The 17,448-nt window shown below is 34.7% G+C and overlaps 2 protein-coding genes across 2 annotated transcripts; both read right to left on the bottom strand.

Moving 5' to 3' along the window:
• Positions 1–3,356: 3,356 nt before the first annotated feature.
• On the bottom strand, positions 3,357–9,794 carry LOC106444429 (oil body-associated protein 2B-like). Its single transcript, XM_048776872.1, has 4 exons — positions 9,400–9,794; positions 8,853–9,357; positions 8,645–8,759; positions 3,357–8,348 (listed from the first exon to the last, which is right to left on the bottom strand). Exons 2-4 carry the CDS (start codon positions 9,297–9,299, stop codon positions 8,152–8,154), a joined length of 759 nt encoding a protein of 252 aa, XP_048632829.1. The 5' UTR covers positions 9,300–9,357; positions 9,400–9,794; the 3' UTR covers positions 3,357–8,151.
• Positions 9,795–10,969: 1,175 nt separating this feature from the next.
• LOC106440323 (aquaporin NIP1-2) lies at positions 10,970–13,249 on the bottom strand. The gene is made up of 5 exons (XM_013881964.3): positions 12,929–13,249; positions 12,545–12,769; positions 11,917–12,135; positions 11,502–11,563; positions 10,970–11,385 (listed from the first exon to the last, which is right to left on the bottom strand). The coding sequence occupies exons 1-5, from the start codon at positions 13,097–13,099 to the stop codon at positions 11,166–11,168; spliced, it is 897 nt and encodes a 298-aa protein (XP_013737418.2). The 5' UTR covers positions 13,100–13,249; the 3' UTR covers positions 10,970–11,165.
• Between the last annotated feature and the right edge of the window lie 4,199 nt (positions 13,250–17,448).

Below are 17,448 nucleotides of genomic sequence, written 5' to 3'. Positions count from 1 at the left end.
TTACTGCTCAACAAAAAACCTACAAATCTATACTATTAAACCTCTCAAATAAATCTTAAGTTTCACCAACTGAACAAATGTAACTTTTATAAAATGCACAAAAATATAATGAAAGGTTATATTTGGGCATTCAGGTCTTCATGTCAAATATAAATCAGTTTCTTTCAGGTCCAAGTTCTTTAGGTCTTGGGCATTTATATCCAACTAGGTGTTTAAATTTTTTTTTGTTCAGATCGGTTCTTTTTAGTTCCAGGTCAGTTTCAGTCAATAATTCAAGTATTTGTAAAATTTACTATGTAATTTGGCTACGTAATGAGTTTAGCACGGTTCGAGTATTTAGGACAAAAAGATCTGAAGAATCCAAAAAACCAAAAAAATCAAAATACGAAAATACCCAAAATCAAACAAATATCATAAATAACTAAATATCTAAAAGACCAAAATCTTACCCGAGAACCAAAAATATCCAATATTTTAAATATATTTTTAAATTTTGAACTTTTACCCAAAACCTGAAACTATAACAGAAAACGTGAATCCAAAATTTACAATAATATTTTTATACTGTGAACATATGAATTAATCAAATATACATAATATAAACAAAACATTCCGCGTACTTTGGGTACCCGGAGTCCAACAGAGACCCGAAGGTCCAAAAAAATATAATAGGTACTTTTTCCCAATCCCGATTTTTTAACATAATAATACACAATATACTTGTGGGAACCGAAATTCGCACTGTCGATTTCCGTTTAAATAAGGAAACTAGGAAAACCCTAATTTTCCAGAGGACCCGGATATCTACTAATTACCACACGTCAAGCAATCAAAACACGAGAACAACAACGATAAAGAATTAGAAATCAAAAAAGGGAGCAAAGAAGATCTTATTCCGAATTTGCGTATGAGCGTTTACAACAAGGTATAAGCCTGGGCTCGAGAGCTGTCGGCGAGATTCCTAGTTCTAGGAACCCTAAGACGGCTAAACCTAATTGAGTCGCAGCTCGAAATAACAAAAAACGGAAAATTGCCTAAATTGCTCTAAGTGCTAAGTTTGCTCTGAAAAAGTTCTCCTCCATGCTCCTCGCCTAGGACTCCTTATATACTAGCTCCAAGGTCGGTTTACGCTTTTACTCTTCTGCCCTTAAGCCGTCATAGCATAAAAATGGAGATATTCTATTTTTCCCGATCTTTCTAATTATCTTCAAAACTTCCGTATTTATCCGCGGAAACTTGACATTTATCCTTCCTTGTGGACCAAGCGTAAACCATGCTGTGGCTTATGGGTTTTTGGTTAGGAAATCGTAGGATGGGCTTCGAATCGTGTTTTAGGTTCCTTTGGGCCGTCTTCCGACTTGAGACGTTTACTACGAATTTTCCGTGGTTTCTAATCCGCAAAGTTTGATCGATGAGTTAGAATAGCGGAAAACATGGACTGAGCTTGCTACGGTCTTCGGGAGATAGCATTCGAAGGTTTGACGAGAATGCATGGATTGATGTCTGTCGATGTTCGGAAGAGTTCAATCGCTACACAGCGACCGAACATCGGCTCGAGCCCGGTCGCTACGCAGCGACCGAGCGGGACGAGCGCTCGGTCGCTACGTAAAGCTCGGTCGCTACGTAGCGACCGAGTAAGACGAACGCTCGGTCGCTACGTAGCGACCGAGCGGGACAATCGCTCGAGCTTGGTCGCTACGTAGCAACCGAGTGGGTCGGACGTTCGATCGCTATGCAGCGGCCGATATCGGCCCGGACTTGGTTGCTACGTAGCGACCGGACGGCGTGTATGCGCAGTAATTACGCAACGACCGAGCCTGGTTTGTTTGGTTTGAATTTTCAAGGATCCTTCTTCGTAAAAACTTCGTATTGGTTATTTTTTACGAAAATTATTTCTTTCTTTTTACTATCTCTTTCGGAAATACGATCTCCGAGGATTTTCGGGTGGTAATTCCGTCGTGACCGTTTTTGACCCCAACAATACTCAAAATACTATCTCATATCCAACTTCGTATATAACCCATAAATCCACGCTTTTGAAGCGCGGATCAAAATCTAGTTTTAAATTAAAATAGAAACTAGATATATTATTATAAAAAATATTTTGACAAATACCGATCTAAAAGTTATCTTCATATAAATCATGAGTACAGCAGCTTTTGAAACTTATGAAATAAACTAAAAAAATAAGTAGAGCGTTAATTACCATAAATAATACCCGACCATACGCCTATAATTTTCATAAATATAATATAATACTTATCAAGGATATCACAAATTGAAAAATTGTTGAAAAGGATGAAAATGGAAGAAGAAAAGAGACCAGAATTCAGCAGCTGACTTTCTAGCTAAAGCAGCTCTGCGTACTGCTTCTCATGCAATGTACTAGACTTAATCTTATCATCTAATCAAGTTTGTTGTTCAAAAAAAAAAAAGGAAGAAGAAAAGAGAGTTTTATTATTGGTGGATAAGTTCTTGTGTGGTCTTCAAATGTCTAAATGAAAAGAGGGCTAAGTTGGACAACCACTCATGAGATGCAGACTCTACTTACCATTTGCTTGTCTTTCTTTTCATGTGAAAGTTTTTGAGGCACTAAAATCTTAATTTGGGCAAGTAAATCTCAGTACATTTTTTATTTTTCCTACAAAAGTTTTTGATCTTCTTCTTTGTTTTTACTATATTTTGATCTTTTCAAAAAGGAAAATTTATCAAATCTATTCCCTTTTCTTTTTTTTTGAAATTTTATGTATAAGATCTTATGGAAGTTGTGTATAGTAATACAAAAAAATTGTACGTGTGTATACATCTTATATAATTCTAATAACAGTTGTTTTTTCCTGAATGACTAGAAAATTCTGGATCCATACATATCTCTAGGGTGAAGTTCAAATCATGTTAAGTTAATTTTTTCTTAGAAAAAAAAAGATATTTTCTTAGAAAAAAAGATATTTTCCTAACGAAAATAGAATATGCGACTCCTTAGACTCATATTAGGTGATTCAAGAGTTTGGGTTTTAACAATAATAAGTCAACTCCTCGTTAATTCTAAGAAAATAGAATATCTGACTCCTAGACTTAATATTACTTGAAAGAATATTTTCCTAAGTGTATTTTGAATAGTAACCAAAGTCAATATAAATATTAAAAATCCAATTTCAATGTTACGGAAAAACTATTTCAGTTTAATGTTCTTTTAACATGCTTAACTTAAATTGTTAAGTTTATTTTTCATATGTGAACTGATTGTGTGTTGTAACAAATAAGAAATATTCTGTAGACATCTATTTGGCTAAACTGAACATTAGTGTGAGTACGAATATGTTTATTTATTTTCTGGAAAATAGAGAGTCAAAAGATGTACAAATGAGAAAATTAATCAGATTGTGAAGAAAATTAACGTACTTTTTTATGTCTTACTGTGATTTTGAGTTAATGATGTTTATTTGTTGTGATATTGACACATACAAATTGCCAATTGGTAACTTAATTAGATAAATAGGGTATTAGGGTTGATATATAGGGGAAATAGGGAGATGAACCCGTACTTTTATGGGGCTTAACAAGACGTATGGCTTAATTTGGAAAGTTATTTAAGTGTAATGCTTCTGACTTAAATAGAAGGTAACTAGACTTTTTCTCTCATCTCCAACTACTCAAAATTTAAGTTCTTCCATCGCAATTTTAATAAAAGTCGACCACTATATATGTTTTGTATGACAAGAATATCAACTTCTTATAATCGAGATCCCCCCGGCCAGAGCCGTCTCAAATTATACTAAGGCCCTGTTCAAAAAAAAAAAATTAACTATATATTTAACAATGTAATAAAATAATTTTAAAAGTTAATAACTTAATCTATATATATTTGATGTTTCTCTTTTAATTATAGATAATAAATTTAAGAATACAGTAAAAAGTTAAAATTTTAAACCAAATTCATATATTTATTTTAGAAATTTTCTTAAGTATTTTTTTATTTTTAAGTTCGGACCCTATTCGACCGCTCCACTAGCACATGCTATTAGACGGCCCTGCCCCCGGCATTAGATAAAAAGCGAAATATTGTGTATGTGGAGGAAATGAAAAGTGTAGATTTTCTGATATTTTTCTTTATTGAGTTGAAATAAACATATTGAATTATTGAGGAGCACAATGCATAAATTAAGTAAGATTATGCCACAAGAAGAGAGAGAATAGCATGTGATGTGTAGTCTTTGATCTCCATCTTTATGAACCCATTTAGGGTAATTGGAGAGAGTATAAGAAACCAATACACAATGCATATTCATATTCATATTTTATGTGCAATTAGCTTTTGTTTTTTGAGCAACGTGCAATTGGCTATATGCACCCACTTGCACAAGGTACTTCATTTTCTTTTGAGTGACCTTTTAATTTAGTAATTCTTGATATTATTCTAACTTAATAGATTACCTTCTCTAAAGTATTTTAAAGTAAGAGTTATAGTAGAATTAGGCTGCAAAAATGCATTTTTGGAATTAAAACTTACTGAATGTTTAATTCATGTGCATTTCAAATTTTTTTACCAGTTACAATTAAAAATAGAATGTATATTCCATTTCATTCCATTCCAAATCAAAAATGTTTTGAAATAAGTGGAATGCTGATTCCATTCTATTCAATTCCAGAAATAATAATTTCTATCATTCCACATATTCTTTCTATTTGTCACCAGTTACACCTTTAGTAAGAAATTACATAACTAAACACTACATTTATATTTCCTTAGCATGTGAAAATAATTGATAAATGTATGAATTAGTAAAAATATAAAAAACTAGATGCTTTTATATCATACATATAGATAAATTTATTAGGTCATTCATAAGAGTTAACAACTCAGGTCCTTTGGATAAAGCTTCCATGGTCGGAGTGGGTTTTAAAAACTACTTCCTATATTTTTAAATGATGTATGTTTTTGTGTTTGCATATATTAGTAAAATATAATAACAGTTGATTATAAATACATTATTTTTTTTGTACTTAAATATTTTCATAAGTTTAACCAATGGTATTTTAATAACTGCAATTTATTTTTATAAGTTTATAATGTATCATTCTTTATTAATTAATATTTCATAAAATGTAAAACATATATCCTTTTAAAATAAACTTTTATTTTCAAAATTTGATTTTTTTTAGAAAGAGATGGAGGTTGCTCTCTACCATAATTTGATCACTATTGTTTTTTTTTTGTTAACCACTAAGCGTTATGTTATTATAGGGAAAGTTTCAAGCCAGTGCCATAGTCTCGCTGCGCTAGAATCAAAGGACCACATATTGAAGGTAGATTCATAAAATTTACACCAATTTTAGATACAACAGCATATATATGTTGAGGTTAAAACCATAGATCTCACAACAATTGTTATACTATAATAAAAATGCAGCTTTTATCCAGACGAAGACTCTCCGTAATAGAACAAAATTACAGGGGGGCACTAAATCGGAAGGAATACAAAAGAACAATTTCTTAACCTGTTAAAAGAATCATAAATGTGAACCGGATGATGAGCCGTCATGGGCCTCTATGGCTGCTCATATCCCAGTTATGTTTTTTCTTGTGTTCGAAATTCTGAAAATATGTGAATGGCCTCATCTGATACAAACATGTACAAGAAGAAGCATGTTAGACAAAAATAAAACATAATCCAGAAGCCAACAAACAACAATCTCAATAGAGAGATGGAGAGATGGAGAGAGAGAGACCCTCCATTGCCTCTTGTGACCCATATGATGTAGAATGAACTCAAACTGTTTGTTAATATCTCTGTCGCGTGGTGGGTTTATCTAGCCAGCATTCTTCTATCAACCTAGGGGATACAAAAAGTGGACCGGGCCTAACCGGTCAATGCCATGGACTAAACGAAACAATGATGCAAAACTGTCCCTTCCAGTTTAATGGTGAAGAGAAAATAAGACTGGCGTTTTAAGTCCATGAGGGTAAAGCTTACTTAATTTGATGGGGCTTTGAACGATGGCCCTCTTTGCAATTATAAGCTTCACTGTCTTCTCTTTCAGCAAAGGGCATTCGTCGTCCGTCAATCATCTCATCGCCGAAACCTTCTTAAAATTTCTTATCGTTTAATTTGAATTCAAACCTTTTGGAAAAGAATTTAAGTAGGTAGTGTAACAAATGTCAACAACATTTCTGATTAGATCCTTATTGTTTTATTCATAAATCGTTTTTTATCATTCTGATATAAAATCCAATAATTCAAATCCTTGGATAGTTCACCCTTATTCAAGGAGACCAAACTACTTTAACTAGACTTATACTAGAGAAATAATCCCACAAGATGCATATATTTTACTCGGATTATCTAGACTATAAAAATTCCGTGTCTACTACTATACCTAATGAGCTTATACGAAGCCTAAACAATTTATTTTACTCTTTTTTTTTTAACACAAAACATAACTTTTGATTAAAAGCTCAGACCCCCCGAAGAGGAAAGAGATGAAATAGCCGTACATAATGCAGTCTTAGCAAGCTGATCAGCTGCTGAATTTGACAATCAAGCAACATATTTAAAGGAAACAGAGATGAAAAGTAGAGATAGTTGATCGATGTCCTGGATGATCCCATAGAGGTCAGCCGGAGGAGCCTTCGAAGTGATCACTGTTAAGAGCGTTTGACAATCTGTGTTGAAACAGATTTTGGAGTAGTCCCGTGCGTAAGCTGTGAGGAGAGCCCATCGAGAGCCAGTGCTTCCGCAACGAGCGGTGAGGCGATATTTAGTTCCACCCCAGTAGCTTGGTGATCAGTATCACCCGCTTTGTTCTTGAAGATACATCCAAACCCTGCCATGTTGTTTCGTATCTCCATGCGGCGTCTGAGAAACATGTAATTAGATCATCCAGGTCGGGAGTGATCAATGAACTGTTTGAGCAATGTGTCTGAGTCCGAAAGAGAGTATCCAGTTGGGCCATATTCCATTCCCTTGCGCTCCATTGTGATCCTTAGTTTGACGGGGAGAATATGAGATAACAAACTAAGTTCCACATTAGAGAATTAGAAAAAGAGTGTCTAATATATAAAGAGATGTCCAACTCTATTAGTACGATGCCTTTTGGGAAGAAAACCAAAAATAAATCCATGCGGGCCAGCCTCTAAGGTCCAAAGTGGACAATATCGTACTAATAAGATAAGATAGAGTTGGACACGGGATTTAACAATCCCAACAATTGGTATCATAACGCAGTTGACAAGAAATCTGTAAGAAAGACCGAAATACCCTTTGAATGATGAATGAGTGATGAATGGGTATCCTATGAGTTAGGAATGAGAAGTGTGTGGCAGAAATCAAGTCAGAAGATCTTGGAAGTCAGTTGTAGGACACGAGATGTATGTGATCCTTAGTTTGAAGGAAAGAATGTGAGATAACAAACTAAGTCCCACATTGGAGAATTAGACAAAAAGTGTCTAATATATAAAGAGATGTCCAACTCTATTAGTACGAGGCCTTTTGGGATGGAAACCAAAAGCAAATCCATGCGGGCCAGCTTCTAAGGCCCAAAATGAACAATATCGTACTAATCGGATAATATAGAGTTGAACATGGGATTTCACAATCCCAACATCCATATAGTTTTTGATACTGTATTTTCCGGGGTGATATGTCTCCCTTCTAAAACTAGCTTGTTCCTCAGCTATCCAAATATACCAACATACCCACAGAAAAATATTTGAAGTAATGAACTTTTTTCAAAAAAAAGTTTGATATATTTTGACAAGTTACCTTTCCTATCTTGAGAGCCTCAATGAAGTCGATGCAGTTTCCTGAATCAAATTGTGTCTTAAAACAGAGATAAAGACCACACCCTTTTTACTCTTAAGGGAGGTTTTTATCGAATCAGATTTCTTTCATTGAACAATATATATTAGTAAGATTAACAAAAAAATGGAGTAAATGATTCGTCGAGTCAAAATCATAGTTGGTCCACGAAATTTTTCCTATTCACAAGATGATATTGACTAGAAGTTGTATAGAATAGATTGAAACGCATATATTAAAACACGTACTATAAGCTTACGAACTCATAATATCTCGAAATTCATCAAGGAAACAAAATCAAAACAAGAGAAAGTCACGGGAAGGGAGCTATTATCTTCATATCTGTCTCAACTTACATCAAGCGCAAATAATCAGCAACCAAAAATTTTTTCCCCGGTCCGCAAATCCCTTCCCGTGACGGCTTCAACGATTCCGTTGAGATCCCATGTTCTTCATCTCTCTTTTTCACAAGTTCCGGTTTTATCCTCCCCAGATTCACATCATGTGGAGACACCATTAATGATGGTACACCTAGTGGTAATCTATCCTCTAAAACAAACGAAAAACCCTAATTGAAACTCATACTATGAGAGAGGCTGTCCTGAAATATTTATTACTACAAAATTGTTACTATAAAGTATTCCTTTATAATTTGGGACCGTAAAACATATATATATATATATATATATATATATATATATATATATATTAATACATTAAAATTTGGGAGCCAACATGAATGTTTCATAAGACTTTGCCGAAAATTGCTCTACATGAAAATATGGTTTATTTTTGATCAAAAATAATAATATATGGTTTTTTTTACAACGAGTAGAGTTGCTTACCGCGATCGATCTGCCATGTACACCAAAATTTTCCGTTGGACTTGGCAAGAGTTTTAAGCTCCGGCTTTGCAACGAGCTCTGGGATCCTTGGAGTTACTAGAAGAGCCATCTGGATCTACAAACAATACGTACAATTTTATCATCTTTGATTCTTTGATAAAAATAAATAAACATACCGGAAATGTATACAAAATGAAAAATCAAGAACCTCATAATCATGGGAATGCCAAAGCTTTTGTTCCTCCGGTGAGAGGCTTTCGAATAACTTCTCTGACACTATATATTGGATCCCTAGAAATTTAATACAATAAAAACACATCATAAATCTTAAGTCATAATCTAACGCAAAAGCTTCAATACTCAACGTTACAACCAGGACATTAGAGGAACTGGAATCGTAGACAGCACACTGGAGAAAGTCATGGTTTACACGGTGATCATAGATACGAACTTCGATCTGACGGCCAGGATCGTGGCTATAGCAAGCGAAGGAACACATGTGGAGACTCATTTGCTTGATTGGTTTCATAGACTGCATCGTAGTCGTTCCTTTTTCTAGTATCGCCGTAGTTGTCTTCGTAGGATCTCCCATTGGCTCCTTACATTCTCCGATGCTTGCTGGACACGCCACAGGAGCCTTATCACTTGACGCCATCGCGTAACGACTAAAAAGCCTTGTTCTGTGCTATGGGTCTTACAAGACAGGAGTGATGCTTTTTTTTTTTTTTTTTTTTTTTGACAGGAGTGATGTTGGCATGTTGCATGAGGAAAATATGACGATGGTTTGGATGTAACAAGTTATTATATGTGGCAAATGGTTATAGAGTTCAGATGTGGCGAATAATAGCGATGTTAACGTTGGCGTTTTGTGGACAAAGTTACACTTGGTCGATTGTCCTCTGGACAATGTATTGCGCACTTGGCAATGTTAGCAATTCCGTATTTTGTGCTTCTTTTGACGAATTCTAAATAGTAATTTTCAAAAAAATTGCTTTTAAAAGAAAAGTTTGTCGGCTTCCATAACTGAATTCATTATCCTCCTAAATATGAAGATCGAATATTTCGCATAAAAAAAAAGAGAGGAAGAGATCGAAAAAATTCATACAACCATACGTAAGGCCTGGTCAAGGTTGTTATAGTTTTTTCAAATAAAACCCTCACTTCGCTTAAATGTAGAGAAATAGTCATTATTAAAAAAATAAAATGTAAGCAAACCTTTCGTTATAGAGTCAATTATAAGTATAATTTTTTTTATAACGTCTAATTTTCCAAATTGTAAGTATAACTTCTATTATATAGATTTTACAACACGTATATAACCATGTATAGTTATCAAAATTATACCGTTTGCAACATTTTAAAAGATCTAGAAATGTGAAATGAAAATCCAAACCTCTGAGCTCTTTTTTTTTTGAAACACGCTATCATTTTGTCACAACAGTTTTGATCGTAATTACAATATATACATGTATATATACAAAACTTTAAATAGCATAACCACAAACCAAAACAAATTGGACGGTGAGAAAATTTTCTAATAATTGTGACGCATTAGACGGTTTAATCGTCGCAGAGTTGGGTAGTTGCGACGGGATAGAGTACGGCGAAATGTTTGGACAAGTATCAAATTATGTTTTTTTGTTCGATAAGCAACAAAGATTTATTGAATACATCTATATATTTGTCATGGTAAAATGATAGATAACGTGTTAATGTAAGTTTCTTAGAGTTCAAGGGCTTGAATTTCCATTACATATTTTCATGGGGTTGTAACTGTTCAAAACGGTACACGGTATATGCGGATTATACAATCCACCAGCAAAGGTTTGATTACGTAAAAGGTTGACTTGTATTTTGTTTTTTTTTTTTGCCAAAATGTGAATTTCATATTAAATATGAGAAGAGTTTGTAAACTACAAAAAGGTAAGACTAGGTCAAGTTAGCCAAGGCAAAAAATAAACAAGGCTAAGCTGACAATGAATTTAAATCAAGTGTGCTATTCATATCGTAACCAAATCTGCATCAGAGGCTGAAAGTGTTTGAGCTTCCTCTTCCCAAGAAGGGCGTCCCTGATGAAGCGATCTATCATCTTGAAGATAGCTGCTGGGGACCGAGATACTGAATCATGGAGCCGTTTATTCCTCTCAGTCCAGATGCTTGATATTGTGGCTTGTGAGACCAACCTCTTGAGTGTTCTGCTTGTCACCGAGTCACTCAATGCTGACCATTCCGCAAACGCTAACCATGTGTGAAATCAACTTGTATTTTGTTTTGGTGATGATTGTTTTTGTAAATTTACGCAAGATAACGGATTATATGCTAAAAAGTTAAAAACTCATAATTTTATATATTCTTTTTTTGGTAAATTATCTTTATATATTCGTTACATACCATACATCCTTAAACTTTTAGTGGTAGTATCCATTTAGAGAAACACAATTACCAAAACAGTCATTACTTCTATTGATAATACAACATAACCTCCGATGACTAACTTAACGTATCTCATGACTTTGTTTTGTTAACGAGAGCTACCATTTCGCACGGACTTTAAAAACGAGCCGCTTTTGGTTATTTCACGCAACGGTTTATCGGTATATCTAACCGTGTTATAAACCCATGCACCCGCAACTGCACCGAGAATTGGAGACGCTATGTATATCCAAATTCCTTTGTAGCAATTGTACACCATTGCAGGTCCCAAACTTCTTCCTGGATTCATCGAAGCTCCCGACACCGGTCTGATTTTTTTTTTTAAAGATAAGCAAACCCATATCATTTTAATATTTTGGTAAAGAAAATTATATATATCTGGACAACGGTAAAATATAAATATGTTACAAGTAAAAACAATTACCCGGCAATTATCACGTTAAGTAGCACCGTCGACCCTACAGCTAGCCCGGCAAGTTCTCCAATCTGATTGTTACGTATGGGTCCAATATTAATCACTTTTTTTTGTCAACGGGTCCAATATTAATTACTTTTATCATAAATATATGTAATTGCTGAGCTAATCATAACAACATAAATACATAAATAAACGATAGAGAAAATTTAAAATCTAAGAGAAACTATAAAATAGTGTACGAAGACCATTTTCATTAAAAACCTTAAAAGGTAAAATGAAAAAAGAAATAGCTAAAGTTTAATCGAACATGCTTAAAATAGCAAGAATCCCCAACAAACAGCCATCAAATTTGACTATATATAATTTTGTTAAAAATACTGTATGATTTCCATGCAGTGTAAGAAGATTTTGAAATACTAACCGCTCTATTGTCGGTTGCAACTCCGGAAATGATGAACATTAGGTAGAAAGTGATTATAAACTCGATCACAAACGACTGCAAATCGGATCCTGACGGTAATGTTCCGACGAACACGTCATGTTTCCCACTGCAAACATCCTGATCAAGTCCGAACAAAAGCCGCAAAGTTGCCGCCGCAAGCGTTGATCCGATCACTTGTGATATCACATAAGCCGGAACCTAAAATATCAAAGAATCATATTGATAAACTTTAGAAAATGTAGTTTAATGTCGCATTAAAGGTAATCGGCTTTAAATAATTCCTCCCTTGAGCTGAATACGGAATTTAGTAAATGATTGATCTAATATGGATAAATTCTTTTAGAAAACTTGTCTGACAAACTAATTTTCAGAAATTAAATTTTGAAAGATATAAAAATAAAACTGTAATGTACAATAAAATCTTTATCGGCTAGGGAAAAAAAAACTATATTAGTATTAAAATTAGTTGCGTGCAGTACAATAAAGAAGACAGATAAGCTAGAGTTATCAAACAAAAAACGTCAAGGTTCTAGTTTGTCCATCAAACTCAAAATGACACATAAAAACAAAACTTGATAGGTGTTATATATTGTGTGTATGTGTTGACCTGTTTGAGAGGGAAACGGCCGCAAGATGCGAACGCAATCGTGACCGCCGGATTGAAATGAGCGCCAGAGATGTGACCGAGAGAGTAAACAAGAACCATGACGGTGAGTCCCCAAACGATGGCGATCCCAGGAAGAGTCACGGCTTTGTCGTGTTGGGCGTTTACAGCCACCGATGCACAACCGGCGAATATCAAAAAGTACGTTCCAAGAATCTCCGCCATCAACTGAAAACAGAGCAATTGCAACAAAATAAGAAAACAGAGTAGTTTCATTGAACAGAAGAAATTTTCATCGAAGAGAGTCTAAACACCAGAGAGATCGGTGAAAGATTTTTTTTTTGTTTTTTTTGTTGTTTGGGGATTGAGAGTAACAGAAGTGAACACCTTTTGTAAGAAAGGGACAGAGAACGAGAGGACAGAGTCTTGTTTCTTCATGGATTTTGTAGTATGAATAGCTTCTTTTTGTTGTTGTTGAAGTTCAGCTTCTTGGTTGATGTTCACCATCACTGCTCCTTCTTTGGAGTCACCATGGCCGTTTCCCGAGATCTCCGCCATTACGTAATTTTTTCTCTTTCAGAACCAAAGAAGAAAAGAAAAACAAAATCTTTGAAGGACCGTTACGACTTGTGTGAAAGAGTTGGGTGGCGATTATCTCCAATTTATTGACAAATCGTCAGGGAGAGAGAAAGAGGTTGGACTTTCCACATTTTATTAAATTAATAACCGATGATATGTTATGTTTAGTAGGAAACTATTGCACATGATATCTTTTTGACCATTATTACTTTGCCTTAGTAAGAACTTTAACATTTTTTTGACAATAACTAAAAACCTAAAACAAAACCTGCTGATTCGGATAGCAGAACAAAAACTCACGTGTAAGCTTTTCCGTTATTATATTTTGTACTTTTAATATATGTCTCATCTTTAAGTTAAGAAAAAAAAAAATCTTAATGCGTTGAAATTCCTCCATAATTAGAGAAAATCTTAACATATTTCTGGGAATTTTTGACAAAATAAACAAATATTTCTGGCTATATTACATTTTTGTATATAATATTTTAAAATAATATCGTCTATTTTCCTATATTTCTTTTGTAACTTTACCTATATTTATTCATTGGTTACTCTATACATTCATGAATCTGTTGTTATTTATGTTTACGTGTAAGTTTTAACATCTGTAAATATACTTTTACATAATTGCTCTTATACTTTCGTAAAGTAATCTTATTCTCTAAATTCTTGGTATATAATTCCTGTACTAGCAAAAAAGTGAATATATCTGATCTTATCCGTAAAAGCATATTATTTCCATAAGTTGAAAAAGAAAATCATTTACTTTTTATCCACATCATGTGGTTAATGTGATCGTCATAGCATTGATGTGGCATTTATCCATGTTTCCGAGCGATAAAGTTATGCCAGGTAATCGAGTTTTAAATTATTGGATAGGAACTTTCCATAAATTATCATTTTTCCTAGTTATTTTTCAAAAACTTATATATGAAATTTAATGTCTTGCATGTTGTAGTGCTATATCTATATATAATAATAATTAAATATCTGAATCCAAATTTTGATATTAATCCGTATAAAAATTTATGAAATGTCATATAACAGCTTAAGAATAATTTTGTTGATACTTATAGAGCTTTTTTATAAAAGACATCGCATTCTTCGTTATAGGTGTTTTCTTTTTTTTTTTTTTTTGAAAGAATTTTAAAATTTATTCACTTCAAAAAACCTTTGTACAACCTAATGCTATTTTGTATATACCAAAACCTATAGGCTTTTATAGAACCTTATAAAGGAACAATGAAAAAATCATCTACTCCCAAACCATACTTCCATGGCCTTTTCATATCTACCTCCCACTTGCTGTCGTAAGGAGGAGATTCTGTTCCTAACCAACTTATCCAATTGCTTAATAAGGCAAGCAGGAGGTTGATGGCTTTCTCCCACCCTGCGTTTATTCCTCTCATGCCAAAGAGCATAACCAGTAGCTTGAAAACTGTATCGGAAGAGAAATGTTTTGGTGACGTCTTGTAGCCCAGTTACCAGTCTTTGCAGAAGGATAACCCATTGAGTTGTCACCGCTCCACCTGCCAAGTCTCCGATTGTTGCACGCCAAACTTCCTTGGCGAAGGGGCAGTCAAAGAATAAATGGTCTCTCGTTTCAGTGGCTGCATTGCACAACCAACAAGTAGAGAAAGTTTGAGAATTCCACTGAAGTATTCTGTCCCCCGTCGCTAACCTATTTTGGGCAGCTAACCACGTGAGGAAAGAGAACTTTGGAGTAGCTTCTTTGAACCAGAGCCCCTTGGCCCATGACACACGCGGTGATCTTGCTCTGATCATGTTCCACGTTTGAGTTGAGTCGAAACCTTGTCTAAAAGCTTCATTCTCCCGTTTCCAAAGCACCCTATCATCCTGCTGATTGAGCCCAACATCACTTAGCCTCAAAATCTTCTGCTCAATCTGAACTAGAACCGTAGTTCTATGTCTTCTTCTCCTGTAAGATTGGATCACCTTCTCCACCGTAGAGTGTATCGGGACCCCAAGATCAATACAACCCCTTTCACCAGTTAAGTTAATCAATGCCCCCAACTGAGACCACTTATCGTACCAGAAAGATGTCGTCGCACCACTACACACTTCCACTCGAGTAAACTGCAACGCAAGAGGTCTTAGCTTTAACAGTTTTTTCCACATCCAAGAGCCCAAGGAGCTTGATTCCTTTACGCTCCAAAAAGAGCCTTTTCTGATGAGATACTTATGTATCCATTTGACCCACAGTGATGATCTGGAGGAAAGAATAAGCCATATCAACTTCAGACAAGAGACTCGATTTACTTCTTCAAGCGATCGTAGTCCTAAACCTCCTTCTTCCTTCGGTTTACACACATCTACCCAAGCAACTTTAGCCTTCTGAATTGACATTACCGGACCTGACCAAAGGAACGCGGAGCATAGGCTGTTTATTTCTTGCAGGCACTGCTTGGGGAGACGGAACGCAGACATCCAGAAGTTCGTTAAGCTGTAGAGGACTGATCCAATCAGTTGCAGTCTCCCCGCAAAAGAAAGATGGCGCGCTGTCCATGTACTGATCTTGGATCTAATTCGCACAAGTAAGGGAGCATAGTCTTGTGCTGACATTCTCTTGGACAGCAGTGGAAGCCCAAGATATCTTACTGGAAGCGAACCAGTCTCGAAAGGGAATTGATCCAGAATCTGAACACTCTCCTCCTCTGTTACTCCAGCTAGAAATAATGTCGACTTTTCCAGGCTAATAGAAAGCCCAGACATCTTTGCGAAGTCCCGAAATACGCCCAAAATCCCTTCTATAGATGTTTTTTTCCAGGCTAATAGGTGTTTTCAAAATAGGGAAATATAGATTGAGAACTTGTAGTCAAGTGATAAAGGAAAAAATTTGGGATGTCACCACATTTTAAGTTTGATCTATTTGTCATACGAAACTAAGTCATCTTGTACGGATATGGACTATTGTTTTTCGGTCCATTTGAATATCCCGGAGAAGGTGTATCCGTGGGCTGCATCTTTCACGCGGAAGTTAGGTTTGTATGTTTAATAGACTTTGGTTTAACTTTGTTTTTTTTTCAAAAAAAAAGGAAATATATATCACATCTCTTTTGTTATTACATAATTATAAATTTTTTTTGCATATGTTTAAAATTATGTAGAAAAAAAGCTCCAGTTTGGATCTTGGAATAGCAAAACATTGGATGCTCCAATTTCCGATACACTGCTCATTTCTCCGATTAGATGTTGTTGGATGTTGAGACACCCATATTTGATCGTAGCATATAGACCCATTAAAAAAAACATTTTGGCCATACAAACTTTATGATAAGAAACATCTATGAGAAATTAAACAAATGTCACTTGATGGAATTGATGAAGGCCTCTTCAAGTCTTCAACTACCAACCGAAAATATGGACGCATGGTTGATAGTATAAAACAAACAGTACAAGAGTTATTACAAAAGTTAAAAGTTATTTTTGAGTCTAGATGCCGGCATAACTTCTATGTTCGGACCAGACCATATCGAATTGCACTTCAGAATTCAATTTACATTTCTATGTTACGGTCTTATCCGTCCTAACATGTGAATAACTATAAGAATGAAATATGTGCTTCATACCAAAAATACTCTTCTATACAGTTCACAACTTTGGATTTAACTAAAATCTTAGAAACACTTTCATGAATTTGCACCAATCTATACTTCTCGTCTCCCAACCCGTGCTTCAATGTGTATATATATATGTGATAGACTGGTTCAAATCATCACATATAAATACTCTAATTTTTATATCTTAGTTCCCCATGTGCCAAAAAGTTGGGAGACGTATGCCTACGGTGACAAGAAAACTAAGATATATGTATATATACACGATTGAACAAATGAGAATATGTCATTGTATTTGTATGTGAGAACATCCACTGTTATTTTTTATGCGTCTGTGATTTCTCCCGAATTTAAATACTTCGGACATACATTGAATTTTGTATGGATAAATCATATGAGATATTTTTGACTTTTCGATTGTTGGATTGTGTTCCCATGGGAAGGGAAGGGTGACTTAAAACTCCAGAATACAAACTTGTTATATAATAATGGTCATGAGCCACGGATCACGGGAAATCATTTTTAGTATTATTAGTTCGTTTTAAATTTAGTCACATGTTTAGTAACTAAATCATTCAAGATATGCTAAATTTCTTTTTTTTTAAACGTTGAAAGTTACTAAACCGTAGTATAAGCAGAAAAATTGAAACTATACAAGGAAGATAATCAACCATAAACAAATACCCCGAGATTGGAGCCATAAGGTGATAAACTTCAGGCCCCAACACATATTTCCTTATGAGAAAGGGA

This window comes from Brassica napus, chromosome A3 (genome assembly GCF_020379485.1).
Source record: "Brassica napus cultivar Da-Ae chromosome A3, Da-Ae, whole genome shotgun sequence".
Taxonomy (NCBI): domain Eukaryota; kingdom Viridiplantae; phylum Streptophyta; class Magnoliopsida; order Brassicales; family Brassicaceae; genus Brassica; species Brassica napus.
Note: the sequence above shows the minus strand (reverse complement) of the source record. Positions and strands in the feature narration are given on the sequence as shown.